The sequence below is a fragment of the Brassica rapa genome, chromosome A03 (genome assembly GCF_000309985.2).
Source record: "Brassica rapa cultivar Chiifu-401-42 chromosome A03, CAAS_Brap_v3.01, whole genome shotgun sequence".
NCBI classification, from domain to species: Eukaryota; Viridiplantae; Streptophyta; class Magnoliopsida; order Brassicales; family Brassicaceae; genus Brassica; species Brassica rapa.
In genome coordinates, this window is record NC_024797.2 from 29,834,232 (window position 1) to 29,861,919 (window position 27,688).

Consider the following 27,688-nt stretch of genomic DNA (forward strand, 5'->3'; position numbering starts at 1 on the left):
TTTAAAGAATTTTAAATTTATTAACTTCAGAAAACATTTTTACAACCTAATGCTTTTTTTGTATAAAAAAAAAATTATTCAATTTTTTTAATAAATAAATCATCTACTTCCAAACCATATCTTCATGGTCTTTTCATATTTGTTTCCAGTTATCTTTCTCAACGATGAAATCTTATTTCGAATAAACTTATTCAAAAGGATGATGAGTCGAGCCGAGGATTGAGGAGCTTCTCCCACACGACGAGTATTGAGGAGCTTCTCCCACACGACGAGTATTTCTCTGACGCCAACTAGCATAGACTGTATTTTGGAAGCAATAGCGAAAGAGAAACATGGAGGTTCTGTCTTGTAGACCCAACCTCAGTCTTTGCATCAGCTGATTCCAACGATTTGATATTTCTATGCCTGCCAGATTCCGTATCGTTCCTCGCCACACTTCACCCGCAAAAGAACACTCAAAAAATAAGTGGTCAGTTGTTTCAGAAACAGAGTTGCACAACCAGTAAGTGAAAACTGCTTGAGGATTCCACCTGAGGATCCTATCCCATGTGGATAATCTGTTGTAAGCAGCTAACCATGCGAAGAAGGAGAACTTAAAAGTAGCTTCTTTGAACCAGATTGCCTTGAACCAACAGACTTTGGGAGCTTGCGTCATGTTCAAGTTCCAAATTTGAGATGAACTGAACCCTTCCCTGAAATCATCATTCTCCCGCTTCCAAAAGACAGAGTCCTTCTGTTGATTAAGCCCGAGAGCTTGAAGCCTCATCTTGCTCAATTAACAGCAAGACAAAGGTTCTATGCCAACGCCTTCGATAGGTTTGCACCACTCTCTCCACCGTAACATGTATCGGAATTCCTAAAGCAATACAACCCATATCCCCTGTTAAATTGATCAACACCTCCGGCTGAGACCAATTATTGAGCCATCGTTGACGTCCACTCGAGAGAGCTGCATTGCAAGAGGCCGAAGCTTTCACAACTTCTTCCACATTCAAGAGCCCAAGGAAGTTGATGCCTTTATACTCCAAAAAGAACTTATCCTGATGAGGTGTTTTTGAATCCATTGAACCCACAACGATGCTCTAGATGAAAAATACGCCAAATCAACTTCAGACAAGAGACTCTGTTAACTTCCTCAAGAGATCTCAATCATAACCCACCTTCTTCTTTTGGAGAACATACATCCGACCAAGCAATTTTTGCTTTCTGCGTAGACATCACCGGATCAGACCATAGGAGAGTCGAGCATAGACTGTTTATTTTTTGAATACATTTCTTCGGGAGACGAAAAGCAGATGTCCAGAAGTTTATTAGACTATAGAGAACTGAACCTATCAGCTGTAGCCGACCATGGCGCGATGTCCAAGTGTTTATCTTAGCTCTGATTCTCGCAAGCAAGGGAGCATAGTCGGCAGCAGACATTTTCTTAGAGAGCAAAGGAAGCCCAAGAATCTCAACGGAAGAGAGTCGGCTTCAAAGGGGAACTTCTTAAGAATATCAACAGTACTATCTTCCTCTGTTACTCCTGCTAGATACAGAGTCGGCTTTTCCAAACTAATACTCATCGCTGATATCTTTGCAAACTCCTTAAACACCTCCATAATGCCTTCAATGGATTTCTTCTCCCCGTCTGAAAAAACTAGAACATCATCAGCAAAACAAAGATGAAAGGCTGAGGTCCTTGCAATAGGGGTGGAACCCTATACGCCTCTCCATAGCAGCTTTGTCCAGAAGTTTGGATAACACTTGCATGCAAATTACAAACAAGTAGGGTGATAGAGAACAACCCTGTCTCAGTCCACTTTTGCAGTTAAAATATCCGGCTAATTCACCATTGATCTGAATGGAAAAAGAAGCAAGCTCGATGCATTTCCTAATCCACATGATAAATTTCGCTGGCAGGTCCATTGCTTCGAGAACAGAAACCAGGAACGGCCACTGGACTGAATCGAAAGCCTTGGAAATGTCTATTTTAACTGCACATCTGGCTGTAACAGAGTCTTTGTGATAGTTCTTGACGAGTTCTGAAGCCAAAAGGACATTTTTCATGAGGAGCATGTCTTTAACGAATGCAAATTGATTCAAGGAGATGAAAGAAGGTAGTAACATCTTCAGACGGTTGGCCAGTATCTTGGAAATCACCTTATAGATAACATTACAACACGAGATGGGTCTATAGTCTTTCATGTATACCGCTTTATCTTTCTTGGGTATAAGAGCCAAGATAGTAGAGTTGATCCCTTTCGGGAGAAAACTCTTATCGAAAAAGGATTGCACTGCTTACACTAGGTCTCCTCCTGTGATTTTCCATGTAGCACGGAGAACTCAGCATTATAGCCATCAGGTCCCGGAGATTTGTCTGCTGCCATACTAAAGAGAACCTTCCGAATCATCTCTGCTGAAACCTCTCCAACTAGCATATTCAAATCCTGCTCTGAGCAATCAAACTTCAGTAGATCTTTTAGGGACTCCGTGTTTACACCACAGTAGTCCTCAGGTATATGGGTCATGAAACTACAGAAGTAATCCACAGCTTCGATTTTGATATCCTCCTGAGTGTCTGCAATAGAGCCGTCTCCCCGTTTAATCTCTCTAATAAAATTTCTAACTTCTCGGACTTTTGCAGCTCGATGAAACGTTGTGTTGTTTCCATCACCAACCCCTAGCTAGTGGATCTTTGCTTTTTTGACTAAGGACATTTTCCTCCAGCGTCGAAAGAAAGGACCATCTCACTTGAGTAACAGACTCAGCCTCCATGTTAGCTTGAGAGGGCTTATCTAAAGTCTTGGTCTGGAGCTCAAAAACGCCTTGCAGTTATTCTTCAACAAACGTCTTGCAGTTATTTTTCGGGAACACTGAACAGCATGATGTTTTGCCAGCGACTGGTCATTTCTTTCAAACGTATGACAAAAAAATAAAAGATGTAAAACTACCATATCAACTGAAATCAATGTAATATTCCATCCATTTCAAAAGAATTTTTAATGTTTTATAGTATGAATTTAACTTTATTAAAAAACTACTCAATATAACTAATTATATTTATTATGTGTTTTATAATTAGTTAAATTATTTTTAGAACTGGAGCTATGTTATATTATGGATAAAGGTAAAAGGGTTGGGAATGTTTGTGTGGAGCGAATGAAGTCGTCGCAGGAGAGTCTCTAACTCTGGAGACACAAAATAACTTGCAGTGCACGTTTTGGGCTTCTCTAAGTTGAAACTACTAAACAAAGGAAAAAAAAATTACTAAACAAAAGACTTGTACTCAGATGGAGCAACCACCCTTTGAAACAGAGTTTCGAGGACACAAGTTTATAATGACTCTTATAATAATAGTCTTGATTTTTTTATTACAATAATAGATCAGTGGGACTAAACGGTGGAAACAAGAGCCAAACTAATGGACTAGGAAACTACAATCTAATTCTCCAGCACAAAAAGTCTGAGACAATCATTTTTGAAACAAAGACTTCAAATTAAACAGATTTTACAAAAGTCTGGATGATCTTCAGCTCCACATTTAAACTTAGTTATTACTTGAGGATGTTGTTTGATTCCTTTGCATTTTCCTCTCTGTGTGCCAACATGGAACTGTTAGTAAATAGAGTAGAGCTAAAGATAAACTATAAGAACATATTTTGATCAAAAAAAAAAAAAAAAACTATAAGAACATATATCAAATTAGTGAAATTACACTATCTTACCTAAGTTGTTGATTTCCTGCAATGAACCTTCTAGTTCTTGTTCTTTTGTCTTTAGCTCTTCACGAAACCGTCGGATGCTAGTTATAGTACTTACAACGCTATGTTTCACCTCAGTCAACTGATCTGAGACAGAGCAAGATTGCTTGTTCTGTAAGTTTTTTTTATTTGCATTGGTTTTGTTAGATGCCCTAGCGCGATGAGAGGGTTCTCCTTCTTCAGCTGTTTTCTCCCTTATTTCCTGACACCATTTAGCTCGTTTGTGAGCACGAGCCTCTGCTTCAAATGGTGTCTGCTCCATCTGAGTACAAGTCGTTTCACAACTTTAGGCAAAACGTAAAGTTGAACGCAAGTTATTTGAATTTCATAACTAACCTTGGAGCAGAACTTGAGCATAGGACTTTCGCCTCCTCTGATCAACTCCAAAGTTAGAGACTCCCCCGCTCTTACTCCATTCACGCCACAGAAGATTCTCCAGCCATTACGACTCATAATGTACATGTACATAATAGATACATTTGTTTTTCCAACCTTAAGCTCCATCACCCACTCATCACCCTTTTTATCTACCATAATTATTTTCCCCGGCTTGATGAGTCCGTTCCCTCTCGTGAAACTTGCTGGTAAATGCTGCGAAAAAAAAAGATTTAGAATTTAGAAACTCAAATTCAAGGCCGGTCCTGAACATTTGGTGAAGCATTGTCATATGGCTCCCAAAATTTTAGAAAAAAATAAATATATATAATCTTCCAAATTTGTGAAAAAATTATATAAATCCTTACCAAATTGTTTATAACCGACCGATCTTACTCAAGTGTGATAAAGATACCATGCATAGAGGTGCGAGAAGCTACCTGTTTACCGGTCTCAAAACTGCTTGACGTAGGAGTTAAAGTCACAAACCTTGTCAGATTCTTCTTGATTTCTTTTTCTGAATCAGAAAATGAAACGTTTCAAGAATAGAAAGAGTCTCAACTGAACGTGTATGTACATTAAACCGATGATTCAGTTTCATACCTGTTTCAACACTCTCTTCTTCCTCTTCTTGGCGGCGACTACCAGAGGGTGTGTATTGGATCTCACAGTTGCTGGATCCTAAAGCAGTGACATTGAACAACATGTCTCGTTCGAGTCTAAAAACGACAAAGTCACCGACTCGAAGAACATGTTCCTCAACGAACTCCTTCCAGCCTTGAGTGAGTCTTTGGCCTTCCATCTTCACTTTCCATGTTTTCTCCGAGGCATCAGATCTCAACATGACCGTCTTGCCCTCGTGTTTTCCCTCAATGTGTTCGGAGAAGAACTTCACAGGAATATTCTGCAGGAGACAAACAGTTATACATAAGAGTACTATCTATAACAAAGACATAGACGGAGAGATTCAAACCAGGTGACTCTTGGAACCGGAAAGAAGCGGCTGGAAGAAGTGTGGGGTTGCCGGAGATAAGAGTGATGCATTCACCATTTCAGATCACTTCAACAAACCCAAGTTACAAGATAGTACAAAGGAAGATTGTTGTTGTCTCTTCGTATTTCACCGGTTCATTTTCTTCTTTCTCACAATAAATGAACTCAGAGAGACTTAAATTTTTTGCACAATTTCCTAAACTAAAGAGAAATATTAATTGTAAGCTGTAATTCAAATCATTACAAAAGATAATGCCTACCTAGATTCAGTTTATAGCATTTTTTTTATCAATATCCACACCGGTTCTTGTATTGTGTTTAAAGTATCATGTCTTTGGTCTATTGATATATACAAACTATGCCCGGCCCTGAAATTTTGAAGGCCTTAGATGATTTAATCAAGATTTCAATAATTTAAAAGTCTAAAAATTATTTTTTACAAATTTAGATATATATAGAAATTTTTTCAACATTTGTGGGTGTCCGAAACAAATGTTTTGTTAGGCTTGGCCCAAGACCAGCCTTTGAAACTATGTATAAGTAATGTCTTTATCATAAATACGAAAGGAGACACAAAAATCGAGTTTAAAATGTGTTTCCAACTACTAAAAAAACTTAAAACATAAGTCACCCTTGTCATGGATTAAAACGACAACTGAACTTTGGACTCTAACTGACTTGTCTTGAATGCCGGTGAAGCCAAAAGAAAGTAAAACAAAAACTAGAAATGTGATTCTCAAGCTTTTTAAGCAGTAAGGGAAGGCTTGGCAGCAGCGGAAGAGAGTCTAGACCTCTTCTTCTGGTACTCCAGCCTGCATCAGAGTTTTCTGTGAAAAATGCTATTTTGCCTGCTACTTCCTCTTATGAATTCACTATCTTAACGGGGGGCAGATTTTTAAAGCCTTTTACTGTATATCATAGTGGACAAGGATCGTCATGGTCCTAGGAAAATGCATGTGTTCGTTACTTAAAACATGTAATATTAAATCTTGAAGGAATTAAAAAAAAATGGGAAAGGTAAATGAAATGTGCTAACTTTGTCTGCCATTGTTTGCTTCTTCATGGTTATTTATGGAGCATTGACATTTCTTCACTTGGTTTATGTATGACTTTGTGTCTGGCTGAAGGAACCTGTAACACCCGTATTTTTCAAAATAAAATAAACAAATAAAATTCTGAAATCTCCATTTATTACTTCTCAAAAGTTCAACTCCAAAGTCGTAAATCCAATAAATAGCCATAAATCCAAATAACATAATAAATCTCGAGAATATCGATAAAAGCATAAAATCCGCAAGTTTGAAAAAGAAAGAAATAAAACTCCCAAAGCACCAATCCGATAGTAATCACTCCTGCCCGTCGGTCTCACCTGAAAGGGGGAAGAAAGAGGGGTGAGTAACAGGGGAGTTACTCCGTGAGGTATGAGATGCTAAACCACAAACCACTGACTCAGTACATAGCACTACGACTATGTAGGCCTAGCTCTAGCATGAAACAAACACGGTGTCTAATACACCACATAAAACATCAAATGCGCTGATAGTGCATAACTAGATCACACACCCCGCATTCTCCTTATACGGATATAAATATATAACTCTATGCGCCGCTAGTACAAGAGTCCATCCTTGTACCCCGCAATCACCTATGCGCCGCTAGTACAAACGTCTTTGTACCCCGCAATCCCTCATACAATGCGCCGCTAGCATAGACGTCCATATGCCCCGCAATCTCCATACAATGCGCCGCTAACACAAACGTCTCTGTGTCCCGCAATCTCCACACAATGCGCCGTTAGCACAACATCTTTGTGCCCCGCAATCTCATAACAGACTTATGTATATACATATATAAATAACAGTTTTTAATTCATTCAATTCAATCAACCGTTGAATCCTCTATTATCCTATTTCCGGTTTAACAATCAATAATAGTAATAAACAAACAAGACTCTCAAACAGACTCAATTCACAGAGACGGATCATGTTTCGAAACTAAACTTTCCATAATAGTAGTACTAAACTAGCTCAGGATTTAATGGGATAGCCCTCACCTTAGCCAATATCGGAGAACCGGAAACATAAAAGAAACCAATGATTGGAAAGGCTTAGACCGGCTTCACCTTAGCGCATAAAGGAAACGATCGGAAAAAGAAACAAAAAGAGACAGTTAGGGCTAGGGTTTACAGTAACTTCCTGCTCAAGAAATAAACAAAGTCACTTAAACCTTTACGCATGGGTTCACGGCTCATGACGTTGGCTCAGAAATTGGTACAAGTGAACAATCAAACTTAAGAAACTTGGTGGGCAAGCAAGTGATGAGATCATGATTTACTTGCACGGGTCTTGACGGCGGTGACTTGCGGCGACTAAGTCAATGACGGCATGTCTCTCCGGTGGGCTGCAACAACCCAACGTCAAGAGGTGGTGATGGGACGGTGGCACCAAAGTCACGGTTGTGTGTCCGACGTGACGAGGTGGCTAGGACGACAAGCAAGACAGTGACCTCGAGGCAATGATTCCATCCTTTGATCAACATCAATATCAACATCAAGAGAAGAATAAAATGGAGAGAAGGGAACATGGAGATCATGAATTAGGAAGAAGAAGAAGAAGGTGGTGTGGAGAAGAGTGCTGGCGGCTCACGTTTAGGAAGAATAAGACAATTATATAGTTAGGTAAAATAATTGGTTTACTAAGGGTTTTGTTCAAGAAATAATTAAAACTAAACCAAACCATTATTTATTAAAACCGGATTATCGGGTCACGGTCGTTACAATTCTTCCCCACTTAACCGGAATTCGCCCCGAATTCCATGAAGAACCGGGAAAGAACTTCAACGGCTATGAAAGAAAGAAGAACACAAGATAAAGCAAACAACAAAACAAATTGAAACTTGGTATTCTCTTGCAAAAATAAAAGAGTTAGTAACGCTAACAACTAACCAAATGATACTGGACAAAAGGGTGTCACCTTTTTTTTTTTTTTTTTTTAACTCTCAATCCCAAAACATTGAAAATTGTTGAAATCCGAGTCCCATAAATCGCCATCCCGGGTCAGAGCCGGGACGGAACTCCGCTCTGATACCAAATTGTAACACCCGTATTTTCCAAAATAAAATAAACAAATAAAATTCTGAAATCTCCATTTATTACTTCTCAAAAGTTCAACTCCAAAGTCGTAAATCCAATAAATAGCCATAAATCCAAATAACATAATAAATCTCGAGAATATCGATAAAAGCATAAAATCCGCAAGTTTGAAAAAGAAAGAAATAAAACTCCCAAAGCACCAATCCGATAGTAATCACTCCTGCCCGTCGGTCTCACCTGAAAGGGGGAAGAAAGAGGGGTGAGTAACAGGGGAGTTACTCCGTGAGGTATGAGATGCTAAACCACAAACCACTGACTCAGTACATAGCACTACGACTATGTAGGCCTAGCTCTAGCATGAAACAAACACGGTGTCTAATACACCACATAAAACATCAAATGCGCTGATAGTGCATAACTAGATCACACACCCCGCATTCTCCTTATACGGATATAAATATATAACTCTATGCGCCGCTAGTACAAGAGTCCATCCTTGTACCCCGCAATCACCTATGCGCCGCTAGTACAAACGTCTTTGTACCCCGCAATCCCTCATACAATGCGCCGCTAGCATAGACGTCCATATGCCCCGCAATCTCCATACAATGCGCCGCTAACACAAACGTCTCTGTGTCCCGCAATCTCCACACAATGCGCCGTTAGCACAACATCTTTGTGCCCCGCAATCTCATAACAGACTTATGTATATACATATATAAATAACAGTTTTTAATTCATTCAATTCAATCAACCGTTGAATCCTCTATTATCCTATTTTCGGTTTAACAATCAATAATAGTAATAAACAAACAAGACTCTCAAACAGACTCAATTCACAGAGACGGATCATGTTTCGAAACTAAACTTTCCATAATAGTAGTACTAAACTAGCTCAGGATTTAATGGGATAGCCCTCACCTTAGCCAATATCGGAGAACCGGAAACATAAAAGAAACCAATGATTGGAAAGGCTTAGACCGGCTTCACCTTAGCGCATAAAGGAAACGATCGGAAAAAGAAACAAAAAGAGACAGTTAGGGCTAGGGTTTACAGTAACTTCCTGCTCAAGAAATAAACAAAGTCACTTAAACCTTTACGCATGGGTTCACGGCTCATGACGTTGGCTCAGAAATTGGTACAAGTGAACAATCAAACTTAAGAAACTTGGTGGGCAAGCAAGTGATGAGATCATGATTTACTTGCACGGGTCTTGACGGCGGTGACTTGCGGCGACTAAGTCAATGACGGCATGTCTCTCCGGTGGGCTGCAACAACCCAACGTCAAGAGGTGGTGATGGGACGGTGGCACCAAAGTCACGGTTGTGTGTCCGACGTGACGAGGTGGCTAGGACGACAAGCAAGACAGTGACCTCGAGGCAATGATTCCATCCTTTGATCAACATCAATATCAACATCAAGAGAAGAATAAAATGGAGAGAAGGGAACATGGAGATCATGAATTAGGAAGAAGAAGAAGAAGGTGGTGTGGAGAAGAGTGCTGGCGGCTCACGTTTAGGAAGAATAAGACAATTATATAGTTAGGTAAAATAATTGGTTTACTAAGGGTTTTGTTCAAGAAATAATTAAAACTAAACCAAACCATTATTTATTAAAACCGGATTATCGGGTCACGGTCGTTACAATTCTTCCCCACTTAACCGGAATTCGCCCCGAATTCCATGAAGAACCGGGAAAGAACTTCAACGGCTATGAAAGAAAGAAGAACACAAGATAAAGCAAACAACAAAACAAATTGAAACTTGGTATTCTCTTGCAAAAATAAAAGAGTTAGTAACGCTAACAACTAACCAAATGATACTGGACAAAAGGGTGTCACCTTTTTTTTTTTTTTTTTTTAACTCTCAATCCCAAAACATTGAAAATTGTTGAAATCCGAGTCCCATAAATCGCCATCCCGGGTCAGAGCCGGGACGGAACCCCGCTCTGATACCAAATTGTAACACCCGTATTTTCCAAAATAAAATAAACAAATAAAATTCTGAAATCTCCATTTATTACTTCTCAAAAGTTCAACTCCAAAGTCGTAAATCCAATAAATAGCCATAAATCCAAATAACATAATAAATCTCGAGAATATCGATAAAAGCATAAAATCCGCAAGTTTGAAAAAGAAAGAAATAAAACTCCCAAAGCACCAATCCGATAGTAATCACTCCTGCCCGTCGGTCTCACCTGAAAGGGGGGAGAAAGAGGGGTGAGTAACAGGGGAGTTACTCCGTGAGGTATGAGATGCTAAACCACAAACCACTGACTCAGTACATAGCACTACGACTATGTAGGCCTAGCTCTAGCATGAAACAAACACGGTGTCTAATACACCACATAAAACATCAAATGCGCTGATAGTGCATAACTAGATCACACACCCCGCATTCTCCTTATACGGATATAAATATATAACTCTATGCGCCGCTAGTACAAGAGTCCATCCTTGTACCCCGCAATCACCTATGCGCCGCTAGTACAAACGTCTTTGTACCCTGCAATCCCTCATACAATGCGCCGCTAGCATAGACGTCCATATGCCCCGCAATCTCCATACAATGCGCCGCTAACACAAACGTCTCTGTGTCCCGCAATCTCCACACAATGCGCTGTTAGCACAACATCTTTGTGCCCCGCAATCTCATAACAGACTTATGTATATACATATATAAATAACAGTTTTTAATTCATTCAATTCAATCAACCGTTGAATCCTCTATTATCCTATTTCCGGTTTAACAATCAATAATAGTAATAAACAAACAAGACTCTCAAACAGACTCAATTCACAGAGACGGATCATGTTTCGAAACTAAACTTTCCATAATAGTAGTACTAAACTAGCTCAGGATTTAATGGGATAGCCCTCACCTTAGCCAATATCGGAGAACCGGAAACATAAAAGAAACCAATGATTGGAAAGGCTTAGACCGGCTTCACCTTAGCGCATAAAGGAAACGATCGGAAAAAGAAACAAAAAGAGACAGTTAGGGCTAGGGTTTACAGTAACTTCCTGCTCAAGAAATAAACAAAGTCACTTAAACCTTTACGCATGGGTTCACGGCTCATGACGTTGGCTCAGAAATTGGTACAAGTGAACAATCAAACTTAAGAAACTTGGTGGGCAAGCAAGTGATGAGATCATGATTTACTTGCACGGGTCTTGACGGCGGTGACTTGCGGCGACTAAGTCAATGACGGCATGTCTCTCCGGTGGGCTGCAACAACCCAACGTCAAGAGGTGGTGATGGGACGGTGGCACCAAAGTCACGGTTGTGTGTCCGACGTGACGAGGTGGCTAGGACGACAAGCAAGACAGTGACCTCGAGGCAATGATTCCATCCTTTGATCAACATCAATATCAACATCAAGAGAAGAATAAAATGGAGAGAAGGGAACATGGAGATCATGAATTAGGAAGAAGAAGAAGAAGGTGGTGTGGAGAAGAGTGCTGGCGGCTCACGTTTAGGAAGAATAAGACAATTATATAGTTAGGTAAAATAATTGGTTTACTAAGGGTTTTGTTCAAGAAATAATTAAAACTAAACCAAACCATTATTTATTAAAACCGGATTATCGGGTCACGGTCGTTACAATTCTTCCCCACTTAACCGGAATTCGCCCCGAATTCCATGAAGAACCGGGAAAGAACTTCAACGGCTATGAAAGAAAGAAGAACACAAGATAAAGCAAACAACAAAACAAATTGAAACTTGGTATTCTCTTGCAAAAATAAAAGAGTTAGTAACGCTAACAACTAACCAAATGATACTGGACAAAAGGGTGTCACCTTTTTTTTTTTTTTTTTTTTAACTCTCAATCCCAAAACATTGAAAATTGTTGAAATCCGAGTCCCATAAATCGCCATCCCGGGTCAGAGCCGGGACGGAACTCCGCTCTGATACCAAATTGTAACACCCGTATTTTCCAAAATAAAATAAACAAATAAAATTCTGAAATCTCCATTTATTACTTCTCAAAAGTTCAACTCCAAAGTCGTAAATCCAATAAATAGCCATAAATCCAAATAACATAATAAATCTCGAGAATATCGATAAAAGCATAAAATCCGCAAGTTTGAAAAAGAAAGAAATAAAACTCCCAAAGCACCAATCCGATAGTAATCACTCCTGCCCGTCGGTCTCACCTGAAAGGGGGAAGAAAGAGGGGTGAGTAACAGGGGAGTTACTCCGTGAGGTATGAGATGCTAAACCACAAACCACTGACTCAGTACATAGCACTACGACTATGTAGGCCTAGCTCTAGCATGAAACAAACACGGTGTCTAATACACCACATAAAACATCAAATGCGCTGATAGTGCATAACTAGATCACACACCCCGCATTCTCCTTATACGGATATAAATATATAACTCTATGCGCCGCTAGTACAAGAGTCCATCCTTGTACCCCGCAATCACCTATGCGCCGCTAGTACAAACGTCTTTGTACCCCGCAATCCCTCATACAATGCGCCGCTAGCATAGACGTCCATATGCCCCGCAATCTCCATACAATGCGCCGCTAACACAAACGTCTCTGTGTCCCGCAATCTCCACACAATGCGCCGTTAGCACAACATCTTTGTGCCCCGCAATCTCATAACAGACTTATGTATATACATATATAAATAACAGTTTTTAATTCATTCAATTCAATCAACCGTTGAATCCTCTATTATCCTATTTCCGGTTTAACAATCAATAATAGTAATAAACAAACAAGACTCTCAAACAGACTCAATTCACAGAGACGGATCATGTTTCGAAACTAAACTTTCCATAATAGTAGTACTAAACTAGCTCAGGATTTAATGGGATAGCCCTCACCTTAGCCAATATCGGAGAACCGGAAACATAAAAGAAACCAATGATTGGAAAGGCTTAGACCGGCTTCACCTTAGCGCATAAAGGAAACGATCGGAAAAAGAAACAAAAAGAGACAGTTAGGGCTAGGGTTTACAGTAACTTCCTGCTCAAGAAATAAACAAAGTCACTTAAACCTTTACGCATGGGTTCACGGCTCATGACGTTGGCTCAGAAATTGGTACAAGTGAACAATCAAACTTAAGAAACTTGGTGGGCAAGCAAGTGATGAGATCATGATTTACTTGCACGGGTCTTGACGGCGGTGACTTGCGGCGACTAAGTCAATGACGGCATGTCTCTCCGGTGGGCTGCAACAACCCAACGTCAAGAGGTGGTGATGGGACGGTGGCACCAAAGTCACGGTTGTGTGTCCGACGTGACGAGGTGGCTAGGACGACAAGCAAGACAGTGACCTCGAGGCAATGATTCCATCCTTTGATCAACATCAATATCAACATCAAGAGAAGAATAAAATGGAGAGAAGGGAACATGGAGATCATGAATTAGGAAGAAGAAGAAGAAGGTGGTGTGGAGAAGAGTGCTGGCGGCTCACGTTTAGGAAGAATAAGACAATTATATAGTTAGGTAAAATAATTGGTTTACTAAGGGTTTTGTTCAAGAAATAATTAAAACTAAACCAAACCATTATTTATTAAAACCGGATTATCGGGTCACGGTCGTTACAGAACCTTTCCCACAATCCTTGCAGGTTTCTTTGGTCTGGGTTCTCCTTCAAGAAATGAAACATGCATTTCCCCAGTGCAGTAACACAGACTATGGCTGCAGCGACAAACAAAACCCAAAAGCTATCGATGCCAAGTTTCCGGAACGATTCAGATGGATTTGGGTCGGGGCTGGTGAGTGGATCTGGGCAACTTTCGTCTATTTTCTTGAACCACGCGCTCTCCAGTTGGTTTGCCTTGTTCGACTCTTCCACTTTTAGAATGGCCCTTGAAACATCAGCCACTAGAAGGGATCCAATGGGAAAGACCTGCACAATAAATTCATGAGTTGAAGAAATGCTCCAATAGAGAGTGTTTTTTGTATGAGACTTACAAGGCCAAACCCATCGACCTTGAATGGTGTTTGAACCATTTTATACTTGTTACAGTGCTGTCCGAGAAAGAGTCTCACATATGGCAATTCCATGAAAACAGCAGAAACACCTCCCTTTGCTGGTTCTGTATCCAGTAGCTCGTGACACTGTTCTGGAGACCCATAGGTTACGAGATTAGCATCTGAGAAACCTGACTCTCTCAGTCTTCCCAAAATAAAGGGACTACGCTGGTTCCCCACACGCTCTCCCTTCGCCAGCAAGCTGTTTATGTTGGTCACAGTTGGATAAAGCTGCTGTGATGTAAGAAGCGACGCCAAGCTAGCGGTGTAACTCTGAGTCAACAAAAGTACTAAGAAGTACCAAATGATAACCACGAGCCTCGCCCAGAAGCTAAGCACTCTTTCTCCTGTACATATAAACAAGATTATGAAATGGAATGAGCATTGGTATAGTAATGTGAAGGAGAGAGTGAACATACTCGGCGCAAAGACCATGATGGAGAAAGAGAACCAGAGTATAGTGATATCTTCCAGGCCCATCAAAGTCTGGATTCACCCTGTGTTCAAGAACCCATACGACAACGGCGATTATGAAAAAGGACAAAAGGCTGAGTAAGCATAGTCCCCACGTCAAAGGCATCAGAAAAATGGTACTGCTTCTTTTGACATTGTCTTTAACAGGAACGACCAGACCCACGCCTCACGGTGTGTACGGCAATGAAAACTCAACGTACATTGACCTGTTTGCCGATATCGTTGTATCTCCGACCACAGCATCGTATTTCTGCTCCAAACACACAAAAGAACAAGGACATTGTTTTAAGAGAATCCACCTTTGTGGAGGTTAGACATGACATACAAGAGGAAAAGTGTTGGTAATGCTTTACCCCGAGGTACACTTGGTGGACCATAGTTTCATAATCCATATCTTCTACAGGAAAGAAGTCATAGGAAACATCATAAGGCATCGCTTGAATAACAGCCTCAAAGTAGTCGATGCAGAACCCACTGAATATTGTTGAGTTGGTGATGGGATCCTTTGTACCCTTCACAAACTGCGGGAAATGGTTATTAGTTGGGACTCCAATCTTCAGCCTTTTCCCATTTGTCGGAATCTCCCATCCTTTGGGCACAAAGGTAGTGTCACCAGGCCATATGATTGGTCTGAGTCGATCTTTCCAAGTAGTGAAAGTGGTCGTGGTAGCTTGTCTTTGGTCTACGTATTTCAAGAGACCATGTTCTTTCGTCCAGTATCCTATGGTCCTTCCTCCATGACCATTCACGTTAACAATCTCAAGCACTGACGGCTGCAGTTCTCTATTGATAAACCGGAAATCACCAGAAAGACCTTTGAACCGGACTTTGGAGAGTGTCTGGAGAAGTTTTGGACCGTATTGAGATACACCTAGACCTTGAAGGCCAGACATGTTCCTCATGGCATCATCTGTCTTGGCAAAAATCAAATTTGATGCACCAGCTTCTTCGATGGCCATCGCCAGTGCAGTGGTGGCATCATAAGCCCAAAGTCCATACACGCTGAGGTCAGAGAGTGGGAATCTATTCTTCCATTTAGATTTAAATGCTTCAAGCTTGTCGGATCTCGGTACATATGTCTTAACACCCAAGACCCCTTGCATTGCATCAGTTTCTGCTTCTTTCATGAGACTAAGACCATCGGTAATACCGTTGGTGAGGATCCAGACATATCCTTGCTTCATCAAACCAATCTCCTTTGCTTTGGCGAAAAATCTCGAGGCGAGTAGATCTTCAGTGTGGACAACGAACACTCTAGTGGGTCGAGTCATCATCCGGAGAAGCTCCACGGAGATTTCATCACCCGTGGCGTTGGGAGAGATGACGGTTCTGTAAGGTATACGAACGTTGATCTCTTGTAACGCGTCGGTGAGATGAGGCATTATACCTTCTCCGAAGGTGTTGTCAACGTAAACGGGCACAACCTCTCTCCACCCAAAGAGTTTGATGATGGCTTTAACGGCGTGGACTTGAGATGAATCATCGTAGGTAGCTCGGAAGAAGTATTGACTACGGATGGAAGCTAGGAAGGGACTTGTTGCAGAATATGAAACGATCGGAACTTGAGATTTTTGTCCTATCTCAATCATGAACTGCGCCTGCATGGAGTTCCATGGTCCTAGAATCGCTTTCACTTCATTGTTTGTTATCAGATCAAGAGCTGCGTCAAAGTCAATGCCAAGGAATGTGCTGGTTATGCAAACAAAATAAAAACATGGTCGAGACAAGAATTGTGTGTACCTGAGGCTGCTGCAATAACGACATCTTTTTTGGAGTCAACAACGGTGGTTACAAGCCTTGTCCAGGTTTCTGGATGGGACGAGTAGAAATCAGAAAGAGACGTGTTGATACAGAACAAGGTCATGTTGGAATATGCCATTCCTACATCGTCCACGATTCCCACTTTAACATCTGATGCTCTATTTTGTTGCCCCTCTCCGACTTGCATCAATAAGACGATGACAAGGAAGAGTAGGTTGAGAGCGAGGTAGTGTTCTCTCGTCATCGTCAGAACTTGCAGAGAAAGAAAGCAACGTGGTGGTCTATATGGTAATGCTCTTTTGTTGCAGAGATGGTTTGAAAAGTCGTATATTATATTATTATTCAATGTATCGAATCTAATGGAATGAACTTGTTTCCTTAATATTCTGATATTTTAGTAAACGATTAAAGGTCAACTGTTGTCAAGGAAGAAACCTCGTCCAATGCAAATTTAAACAATAGGAAACAAGTTGTCTCTCACTTAAATCAAATTCTCTGTCGGGAGAATTAAATTAACAATTCTTCTAAAGGAGAAGAAACAAGAAGTCTTGCTTTCATTTACCACATGCATAACTCACATGAATGTCTCAGACAGTCTGGAGAAATTTGTTTTTTGCATTTCTGGTATAGAAGCGATGATGAGGTTGGTTTCTCTCCATTCTGTGTGCTCAAACTAATGAGATTTCAATTGTTGTTATATTTGTAGCGGTTTTGAAGTATTAATAGTGGATTCATATAATTTTCTTAGTATAATATCATTCGTACTTATACTATTTAACTCTTGCACATCACTAAAAAACTTGGAAAGATAAAGTCCGATAATGGCAGCTGTTATCTAATTTAGAGACATTAATTAAATTACTCCGTTCTTTATTAGTCACAGATTGTTTCAACTTTGACCTTAGAACAAAAACGTAAGAACAGGAACACTATCTTCCCAAACCAACTCCGACATAAAAGGCTGGCCAATCTTCAATACGTCATTAGCTTCACAGAAATCTTTGCATCCTTTTCCCAATCCTCTTTTTCCATATTTTGATCCATCCTTCACCAGCTTCGTTACGCACTTCACGCCATGTTTATCCATCAGGATTATCTCATTCTGCTTCTTGATACCGTTGATATTCATGGATGTTGCTGGAATAATCTGCACAAGATTTAGAAACCAACCAAAGAATAAAGACAAAAAAACAGAGGAAAACAGAGTAAAACAGAGAAAACAGAGAAAAACAGAGAAAAACAGAGAAAACAGAGTAAAACATAAACAAAGATCTTGCTTACATACAAGTTTGGAGGTTCTGAAATTGTAACGTGTGAGAGAGATTATGGAAAAAAAAATACAATTTTTACGAAGAAGAGAGAAAAAAAAACAATTTGCGTCTTATGCATCTTTACATAATCTTCTGTCCTTGATTACACAATTAATATTTCAAGCGTTTGTAGTCGTCGTAATTTAGAAATAAAAAACCGTAACAAAAAGGGGCCTGGGCTTCATTATGATTTGATTGGCAGGAAAAATCTGACAAAACCTAGGGTGTCTTCTTTCTTTCCTTTCTCCTGTTGTCAGATCAGATAGCCGTCTAGATAACTGTAACTGTAAGCTGAAGTGATTCTCAGAATCCCAGTATAGAATGGATTCCATGAGGGCTGATCTGATTCGTGGTTTGGAAACTAGTCTCCCTACAACGTAAGTTGAATAAAATCAAATCACTTTTTCTTGTTTCTTCTTTTTGTCTGGATTTGCACATTTAAATTGTTCTTTGTTTCAGATTCGACAGGGAACATTTTTTTGCATTACTTGTTAGTGGGGACGTCGATGGAGCCGAGGAGTATCTGTCTGTTTTCACCACACAGGATTCAAATTATTACTCAAACCTCATGTTCTACTTTGTTAAGAGGCAGAGATTCTTCAAGTTTCTTGTCGAGTAAACCTCTGCCTTTTTTTTGTTTGCAAATCTTTGTTTTCTTTTTTTTCTGGTGTTGTGACTTTTTTTTTGTTTTCTTTTTTCCTTTTAATCGTAGAGGTGACAACAGAAAAGCAGGATTTTTGCTGATGATCTCTTCCCGACCTTATGGGATGATGGACATGCCAATACCAGAAACGCACGAGTTTATCAGACGTGATAGGCGACGCATTGCACATGAAGGCCTTAAGGAGTAAAAATTCGCAAAACATAAATAACTGGATATATATAATTGATTACTTTGTTTAGATCACTAACAGTAGTAGTAGTAGTAGCAGTGACTAAATTCTTAAATTTTTTTTAACACTTTTTGAGTTTTTGCCAATGCTGCTGCAGATAGGAGGATGCTAGAGATAACGGATACACTTTTGATATCCTTTCGGTTGCAAATTCTTTCACTAGTGAGATGTTTACGATGATGAATCAACTCATTCCCATGAACCCAGACCTGCACAAGAAAGAAGAAGGAGAAGACATATCTTCTCAAAAGCACAAGATACATTTACAAGACAACAAGACAACCATGGTATATAATCTTAATTAAAACGGTTTTGTTTCTTCTTATTTCATTTGCTCAAGTTAATTACCCACATATATATATAATTTCTTCTTCATATGTATAGCTTGGTGTGGCCGGACCAGCAGCTGTAGCCTTTAACGGTGGAGAGATTAATAAGGACTAAGGAGACCATATATATATATGGTTTGTTTACTGTATGTGCTATGTACTGTGAAATTAAATTTGCGTATTTGCTTATTGTTGTTACATATGGCATAAAGAACTCTTTGATCAAATAATTAAGGTTCTTTTGAATGAGAGTATTTTGTCGATGAAAGACACAATTTGTGTTTGTGATATCTCCGAATCACACGTGACCACATGTGGGGGAAAAACATAAAATGTTTTCAGGTTCCAAATTTAGTTACGGAAATGCATTATTAGCCTTTGTTTTAGCCCCACTTGGTCTTTTAGGTTCCGGCTTGTTGATATTAGTATCATGGGGGCATGCAGTGTACACTAAATTAAAAGAATAAACTAATGAAAACGCTGCGGGGACATTGATGTGGATCCAAGATGCAAACGCTGCGGGGACATTGAATCTATCACTCATCTTCTTTTCCATTGTCGCTTCGCACAGAAAGTCTGGCAGCTTGCCCCCTTTGCGATTGATAGGGACTATAGAGGAATCATAGATTTGATCACTGTCTGGCCGGAGCTCTGCACGCAAGTATGCTTACCCCCATCAGGAGTCCCCTCTGGATCTCTCGTTCCCTGGATCCTGTGGACAATATGGAAAGCACGAAACAAATTTGTCTTCGAAGGCTTCTCGGCGTCTCCGGAAGACACTCTCACGTCTGCTATTGTGTTAGCCCGAGAGTGGAGCATCAACTGTAAAGAGGAGCGTTCGGGACCAGCGGGAAGAGTACGTGCTGAGCCGACAATGCAGGGAAGTCACCTGATTAGCAGAACAGATGGTGCTTGGAACTCAACTAACAACGTGGCAGGACTAGGCTGGTGTATCCTCTCTCCATTGCAGCAACAAGAGTTCCATCAGCGATGGGAGTTCGTAACTTCCCCACTCATGGCGGAGGGGCTTGCCCTGCGAGAAGCTGTTCTCTCATGCCGAAACCAGGGCCTTCGTGAAGTAAGATTCGAGTCGGATTCTTCTCAGTTGATTAACTGTGTAAGCTCAGGAGCTGGAGTTGCAGAGCTGCATACTGTGGTGTCGGATATCTTATCTCTGACTGAGGAGTTTCGTTCTGTTTCCTTTGTTTGGATTTCTAGGGAAAAAAATGCTCTAGCTGATAGTTTGGCCAAGAGTGCTATGTTTGTAGTTGAACCTTTGGTGGGTGAGGAGGCGTTTAATGCTCCCCACTGACCCCTCCTTCTTTAATTAAAAGTGTGTTTCAAAAAAAAAAAACTAATGAAAAGAAGGCTTCCAAATATATCGTAATTTGCTTCTTGGTCTTGGTGTCGATCAGCGATCGACACTGGTCCTGGTTCAGGAGACAGCTAAAAAAATATTTTGAACTTTTTTCTTTAACCACCACATTTATCTTTGTATCACCCAAGCTAACTGATTCTAGTACCAACTAGACTTCAGCATGTGCATACTAACATACAACAATATTGTTACTAGTAGCGAACTAATGGCAACTGTTATCTAATTTAGAGACAGTAAATAAATTACTCTGTTCTTCAGTCACAGATTGTTTCAACCTTGACCTTAGAACAAAACTTAAGAACAGGAAGTGTGTCTTCCCAAACCAACTCCAACAGAAAAGGCTCACCAATCTTCAATACATCATTAGCTTCACAGAAATCTTTCCATCCTTTTCCCAATCCTCTTTTCCCATATTTTGATCCATCCTTCACCAGCTTCGTTACCCACCTCACACCATGTTTGTCCATAAGGATTATCTCATTCTGCTTCTTGATACCATTGATCTTCATAAAAGTTGCTGGAAGAATCTGCACAAGAACCAATAAATCAAAAATAGAGGGAAAAAGAGAGTAAAACATAAACAAGATCTTTGCTTAACATACAAGTTTGGAGCTTCTGAAGTTGTAACGTGTGAGAGAGATTGTGACAAAACGGTTTCTCCTTGAAGATGATGAAGCTACCCATTTAGAACGCCTCTTTGTCTTCCTCACTAGTTCTGAACACTCTTCTTCAGGACATATACAGATCATGGGAGAAGTCTTGCCGTCTCCCACCAGATTAAACACCATTAAATCTCCTATTTTTCGTCTGTTATCACGGCAGAATCTTCTCCAGCCTCCTCTGATGTAATAACTTCCGCTTGATTCCCTAAATTTTAAACTCACAGTCCACGAGTTTCCCTCTTTGTTCACTACTATCATCTCGTGACATCTTTTGTTGAGAGCGTTCGAACTCGCAGCTTCCACAGGAAGATCCTGAAAACCACAGTTATACATTATCAACATGGTTTATAAGTGTGTGAAGTAGAATGAGGTAAGTAAGTACTCACAAGTGTGTCTAGTCTTAGATTTGAAGCAGTGACTTGTTCTACAAAACAGTAATCAAATGAGAAAGAGGACTTTGTTCTACAATGATTCTCATTGTCATCATCATTGTTGTCAATCTCTTCTTCCTTGATGAGGTGAGATTGTTCATACTGAATCTCACAACAGCTAGGACCGAAAGGAGTGACGTTAAACACCATATCTCCTTCGTGTTTGAAGATAATGACGTCGCCTATTCGAAGGTCATGTGCTGTGGCAAAGTCTTTCCAGCCTCTGGTGAGTCTCCGACCATCTAATGTCACTTCCCAAGTTTTATCTGAAGCGTCTGATCTAAGTTTAGCTGTTTTCTGCTTGTTTTTTCCTTCTATGTGCTTTGAAAAGAAGGCAACTGGTATTGTCTGCAACAAAAATAAACAAAAATCAAATATTAAAACAGAGAAATGAACAGAGGAGAATCAGAGAAAGAGTTGAGTATACGAGGTGAGTGTGGAAACCGGGAAGAAGTGGCTGGAAGAAATGTGGATTGGTCGGAGACTCAAGTGGTGGATTAGCCATTGAATTCAAACAATTCATGAGAAAGAAAGAAAAAAGAAACGTTGTTGTTGTTCCTCTTTATTAAAGAAAAAAAATCATGTTTTGTTATCTTGGTTCAAACTTCAATGTGTGAATAGAACTCTTTTTTACTTTATAGAAAAAGGTAAGTGTTTCAGAGTTTTGTCTTAATCCAAGGAAATAGAGCCAACGTGCATGAATAGTAAAAAGCTGTATAACTTTGTTGCTTTCTCTGTATCTTTTTGGGTTAAGAACAAACACTGGTCTGGTGCCATTAAAAGAACCGTCCCTTAATGAACTGACAAATCTTATTATCAGAGGGACACAAGTCAAGATACACACAACAAAAGGATCTAACTGTAATTGACAACTAGGAAGAGAAATTGAGTTTTGCTTTTAACTGAAACACATGATCATCCTTACTAGGCAAAGGTCGTCAAGACTTGCTGGTTTCTATTCCTCCCTTGGCACAGGATCCATTCCAGTCGAGGGGCTATCAGAAAAATATGCTGGATGCTTCACGTTCACACCATACTGTCAAACCGAGTTTATTCATTGGTTAGCTTTACACTAGTAGACGAGATGAGATGGAAAAAAAAACTTACTTATCTAACCTACACCACTATTCACTGATTCAGTTCTATGCGATTATGCCACTACTAGAAACATAAACTTATAGAGAAGAAAAAGTATTTACCTCACGCAAAATATTTTGAAAGGTCTTCCATTACATACAATCTGATGTTCACATACAGTCCAAACATGGCAGAGTTATTATATTCCACAACTAAACCTCAATCAACTATAAGTGGCAAACCTAAATGACTCTATCCAAGACAATTCGATTGAACTGCTAGTAACCCAACACGACAATAGCTCCTGATCTGCTCTTTAGTTACAATTTGAATACCTACAAGTCCTTCGTCAGGGCACTGAAACCCACTCTTAGCCAAGTAGTGCTCCACTAGATCATCAAGAATATGAAAAAACATAACAAGTCCAGACGTTTCAGCATCAAACAACCAGTAAAGTGTTTTAAACAGTGAAAAAGGAAGTTTACAGTAGTCAGTAGGAGTATTATCCATCAGAGAGCAAGGAACTATGTAAGAGCAGCATCATCTTCATGCTCTGCCTCTCAAGACAGTTGGCTTGGCCGTGATTCATCTCCCCCACAAACAGAGTACTTAAGCCCCAAGTTTCCCACCTTTTAAGTAAAAAAGTTTCCAAAACGTTAACAAAGAACCTCTGAACTTGCTTAAATATCGGATTAAGAATCATCATTGCCAGCCAAATATCTCAAAATTTCTTCAAGTGAGCTGAAAGAAATGAACGGAAGAGATATATAAAAATATACAAAGTGAGCGAAACAAAGATGTAACGTCAAAAAAAAATAGATAATTGAGCTGAGAGGAGGTAACTAATGCTACGGCGGAGAAACTTCGACGCCATCTCCACCGGTTGGAACTTTTAACAGTGGAGAAGAGTCTCTTGATATGGGCTAATGGGCCTAAACAAAAATATTAGGCCCAATCAATATCTCCATGATATTTGCATGATTATATTCCTAGGAGGATGCATAACTATGTATCCATTTGTTTTCTTTTTAAAAAAAAATCTACCCATCAAATCGATTTCCAAATAACATAAAATATATAAATATATAGAATATCGAAAAGAAAATGTCAATCAAGAAAAAGCTTGGATTGTGACTTTGTGTTCTTCAATTTGCATAATGAAATTCTTTATTGGTTGGGAGACAAAGAATATGACAAGGAAAGCACTCCCATCCACCATCTATAATTCTACAAAAACACTTTTGTTGTATATTTTGTCAACCCATAGTCTTTGTAACTTGCGTAGAAAGTATATTAAAAACCTCAATATGTCCATGCTTCATTTCATTAGAAAAGAAAAAAAAATGTGAGGGTAAGCATCCAATTTAAATTTTACTAATATGACATATGATATTTCGATTTACTACAAGTACAGAATGATTGTTGAAAATACAATACTTTTTACTACAAGTACAGAACAATTGTTGAAAATGATGTAGCATGCAAACTAGTAGCAAAAATAATAAGCTACTAGGTGGTAGGCCGCGCCCTGCGCGGAGTGATGAACTATAAGAGATTATGACTTTTGAACCATATAGATTTATTTATTGGTGTAATTTTTGTATATTGTATGGAAATAAATCTATAAGAGTAAGTTTAGACTTATATAATTTTTTCACACAGACTTCTTTAGGTTGATATTTAAAACCTCACAACACAAAACGACATACTTAGTGATAACTTTCACCTTGATTTTAGACATAGACTTCTTTGGCTTTATATCAGAGATGATATCCATGATACTTTCTTTTTGATACGTAGAAAAATGGTAGGCTGTAATGTCAATGAATTTCCGTCCCTTGATATATATAGGATCACTTATAGGGTTTTGATTATGAAAAACTAGATAGTCAAAGATTTTATCTGGCGTAAATAAAATCGTGTGAATCCCAACTTTTAGCTAATTTTTTTTTAAAATTATGTAAGTAATATAATTAAGAAATCAACATTGAGGAAACAATATTAACGTTGTGTAAATTCCAAGATCTATCGAATATAATCAGATTGAATAATTGTATGATTCCTTGATTTTAGAGTCTTGGTCGAGAAGCTAAAGAATTAAATGAAATTAGTCATAATATGATGTACCAGAAATTGTTCTAATTTCCGTATTAGTCAAAACTTTCCTATAATAATTCTTTGATTAATATTATACGAATATATATAGGGAAGTAATGCCATATATACATTCAATCATTTTTATATGTATAATGAGAGTTTAGTTTCTATACGGTCGTATAGTTTAATAAGATTAATCAAACATGGGAGTCTAGTTTCTATATTGTCGACCACTTTTATATACATGAGAATTATAGTTTACATTATAGATTATCACTCTTTTGATTTCAATACGGTCTCCACTTTTTATTTTTTATATACGTGAATATTTTATAGTTTACATTATTCGTCAAATAGTTATTATGCATCTCGTAATATCTCATTTCGAGAATATGAGATACCATGCAAGAATGAAAATCATATTACGATAATGCAATAGAAACAATCTTAAATATCGCATGAAATATAAGTGACATATGTATAATCCGTTTGAAACAATTCTAGTATATAATAATATGCAAGTTAATGACCAATGGCACTATAAGTAAATATTCTAGTAAAAGAAGGGTTATTCACTAAAGTCTATGAGGAAGGCTCTCATGATGACACCTAAGTAATGGCAAATTTGATAATAACACATGAGTGAAAGGTTTATTTTTAAGAATGTTTCTCAAATAATATAAAAGGGATTTGGCATTTACATTACAGGAGAGCTGTTTTACTAATAGTAATACCCTTTAGCAATTTTAGCAAATTTTTGGATCTTTGATAGTTTACGAATACCAATTTCTATATATGTGACTAACAATAACCTCAGTGTGTCTATGTAACAAACCATATGTTAATGTAGTTTGGTAATGTTTAAAATTCACATGTTTTTTTAACACAGAGTACATGCACTCGTTGCTTCCGCAGTTAAAGTTGTAATAACAATGGCTACTAAAGATGATATTTGTTTACCTTCTGAGAAGAAATATGGTGTCCCATGGCCTACCAAATAAATACATTATTTTTGAATTGCGAATCTAAAAAGGATTGTTTAAATAATAATAAAAATCAAATCAGGAGAGGCAAAACATGGTGCCCTATCAAATCTATTAATTCAGACGAGGCGAATGAGCACTGCAAACGAAGTAATGTGATCTTATGATCCTAATCGAATATCCACTATAGCGAATGTGATCGTGATCATCATTGTATTCCTCACGTTAGTTTTATCTTAATTAATAGTAATAAGTTAGTGACTATCCTTCAATATTGTTTACCGCCAGCAACGTGAAAAAATTAAAACGACCAGGAAAAAATATATTTGAATCTAAAACAAGTACTTAAAATCTAAAATGGTAAAAAAATGAATTTGGATTTTTTTTATCAATCCTGATAAACCGGCCATGAAAAACTGCAGTTTAAGAAAGCTAAATATAATCATCCGATTGCAAATCTAACATGTTGGCGTGGGAGCTTTTTACATTTTGATAGATCTTGTTTGAATTTCCTAGAAAACTAGTTTTCAGAAATTAATTTGCTTGCATGAAAAGTATGATACACTATTGTGTATACGTCAAACTGAAATATGGAATTTGTAGGTTAGTAAGTTGTTCGAGGTCTATTCTGCTTGACGGATTTGTTTCTTTTTTTATTAAATAGTTTTTAGATGGATTATTAATTTCAGACTCTTATGACACTAAGATCAAATCAAGTAATTAACCTTTGTATAATATTAGTTAAATTCAAAAGGCGTAGCTCATGTGTTGTTGTAGGGTTACGACTTTGGACTTACTCTTTAATCCGTCTTTATTAAATTTATAGTGCATTAGTACTTTAGAAAATTTGTAGTGCATAGTTCCTTATCTAGAAGAAGAGAAGTTTGATGACAAAAAAAAAAAAAAAAAAAAAAGAAGAAGAGAAGTTTGTACGTCACCAAACACCACTAAAACTCAAGTTGGGAATATGTTCATCTGCTTATTTAAATAATTGTGTGTTTCCCTTCGAATTTAATACTATATCTTTGTCTCTAATCCTCAATTAACTAACTTAATAGTATAAAGTTGGAATATTACAACAGCGAAGCTGTAGTAATTGTATTTTTTTGTGGATGTAATCTGACAGGAGATTTCTTTGGTGATTGGTCCTTTCGCCAACAATTTCTTTTATAATTGAAACTAGATTTCCACCCGCACAACCGTGCGGGTATATATTTTCACATATATATATATAGATATTTGTTATATATAATTATTATATATTTTTAATGTTACTCACATATTTAAATGTTTGTATAATTATGCCAAATATAATAAATTTATAGTTTTTATGCTATAAATTAAAATCATCACCTATATAAGTTGCTTATTATATATTTGTCTTATTGAATTTGCGTTTGATTACTAAACTAAATTTTTTAATGCATGAAACAACATATATGAAAAAAAATTTGAATTTAATTTATTATAATCATGATCCGTAATTCAAATCGCTAGATTTTTTTTAGTAATTTTTTAATGTTTATTAATTTTATATAATAAATTACTGTATATTAAAAATTTAAGATAAGTTAAATTTTTATACATGTATTATATAGTTTACTAATATTAACCCGTTCTACCAACATATTATATTTTTAGCATAAATATTTTATATTTATGAAAATAAAATATGTTAACTTATCAATTTAAAATAATTTTATCATATTTTCTTCAATATAACATTTTTATTTTAAAATGATAGATATTATTATAAAATTGATAAAATATGATATAATTTTATTCTTTTAGTAATATTTCATTACTAATTACAAAATTAGTTGACAATATTTATATTCAATTTATGACAATTAAGATCTAATTATAATCTTTTTCAAGAGATTTGTTTAATTTTACTTTTTTCAAAAAAAAATAAAAGATATAAAAGATATTATGATTAAAGTAGTTAAAAATATTATGTATATTAGCATTAGTGATATACATTTAATATAAAATTTAAATGATGGTCCAAATAAAAATATCACTCATCAAAAAATCATGATTTTTAATTTATTAGAAAACAAATTTGAAAAAATTAAAATTAAAATAAATATTTA

The 27,688-nt window shown here is 37.8% G+C and overlaps 4 protein-coding genes and 1 long non-coding RNA gene across 15 annotated transcripts; 1 reads left to right on the forward strand and 4 right to left on the reverse strand.

The window, feature by feature from the left end:
* Positions 1-4: 4 nt before the first annotated feature.
* LOC103862080 (B3 domain-containing protein REM7) lies at positions 5-26,891 on the reverse strand. 9 transcript variants are annotated; one of them, XM_018657095.2, is made up of 7 exons: positions 22,998-26,876; positions 22,848-22,901; positions 22,635-22,675; positions 21,863-22,471; positions 21,391-21,783; positions 20,945-21,316; positions 18,397-20,869 (listed from the first exon to the last, which is right to left on the reverse strand). In XM_018657095.2, the coding sequence occupies exons 4-7, from the start codon at positions 21,956-21,958 to the stop codon at positions 20,597-20,599; spliced, it is 1,134 nt and encodes a 377-aa protein (XP_018512611.1). In that variant the 5' UTR covers positions 21,959-22,471; positions 22,635-22,675; positions 22,848-22,901; positions 22,998-26,876; the 3' UTR covers positions 18,397-20,596. The 9 variants fall into 9 exon arrangements, with proteins under 9 accessions (XP_033143853.1, XP_018512611.1, XP_033143852.1 ...); XM_033287962.1 differs by lacking the exon at positions 18,397-20,869 and adding exons at positions 5-2,807; positions 3,024-3,032 and having other exon boundaries at positions 21,034-21,316; positions 22,635-26,891; XM_033287961.1 differs by having other exon boundaries at positions 22,635-22,901.
* LOC103862074 (B3 domain-containing protein REM5) lies at positions 3,307-5,431 on the reverse strand. Its single transcript, XM_009139781.2, has 6 exons — positions 5,092-5,431; positions 4,722-5,022; positions 4,559-4,635; positions 4,080-4,334; positions 3,708-4,005; positions 3,307-3,576 (listed from the first exon to the last, which is right to left on the reverse strand). The coding sequence occupies exons 1-6, from the start codon at positions 5,167-5,169 to the stop codon at positions 3,530-3,532; spliced, it is 1,056 nt and encodes a 351-aa protein (XP_009138029.2). The 5' UTR covers positions 5,170-5,431; the 3' UTR covers positions 3,307-3,529.
* On the reverse strand, positions 5,647-16,738 carry LOC103862170 (glutamate receptor 2.1). Its single transcript, XM_033287958.1, is given in 7 exon segments — positions 5,647-6,053; positions 6,148-6,242; positions 13,771-14,072; positions 14,138-14,660; positions 14,662-14,921; positions 15,025-16,331; positions 16,412-16,738. Coding segments are annotated over 7 exon segments (2,760 nt in total). The 5' UTR covers positions 16,677-16,738; the 3' UTR covers positions 5,647-6,045.
* LOC117132799 lies at positions 6,280-13,762 on the reverse strand. Of its 3 annotated transcripts, none has more exons than XR_004456391.1 (6): positions 13,043-13,762; positions 11,083-12,358; positions 9,124-10,398; positions 7,338-8,439; positions 7,165-7,227; positions 6,280-6,480 (listed from the first exon to the last, which is right to left on the reverse strand). It is a non-coding gene; the product is annotated as an uncharacterized LOC117132799 (long non-coding RNA). The 3 variants fall into 3 exon arrangements; XR_004456390.1 differs by having other exon boundaries at positions 7,165-7,233; XR_004456389.1 differs by having other exon boundaries at positions 7,165-8,439.
* Positions 16,717-19,204, forward strand: LOC103862077 (topless-related protein 4-like). Its single transcript, XM_018657098.2, has 5 exons — positions 16,717-18,119; positions 18,202-18,357; positions 18,455-18,589; positions 18,733-18,922; positions 19,020-19,204. Exons 1-4 carry the CDS (start codon positions 18,064-18,066, stop codon positions 18,734-18,736), a joined length of 351 nt encoding a protein of 116 aa, XP_018512614.1. The 5' UTR covers positions 16,717-18,063; the 3' UTR covers positions 18,737-18,922; positions 19,020-19,204.
* Positions 26,892-27,688: the final 797 nt, after the last annotated feature.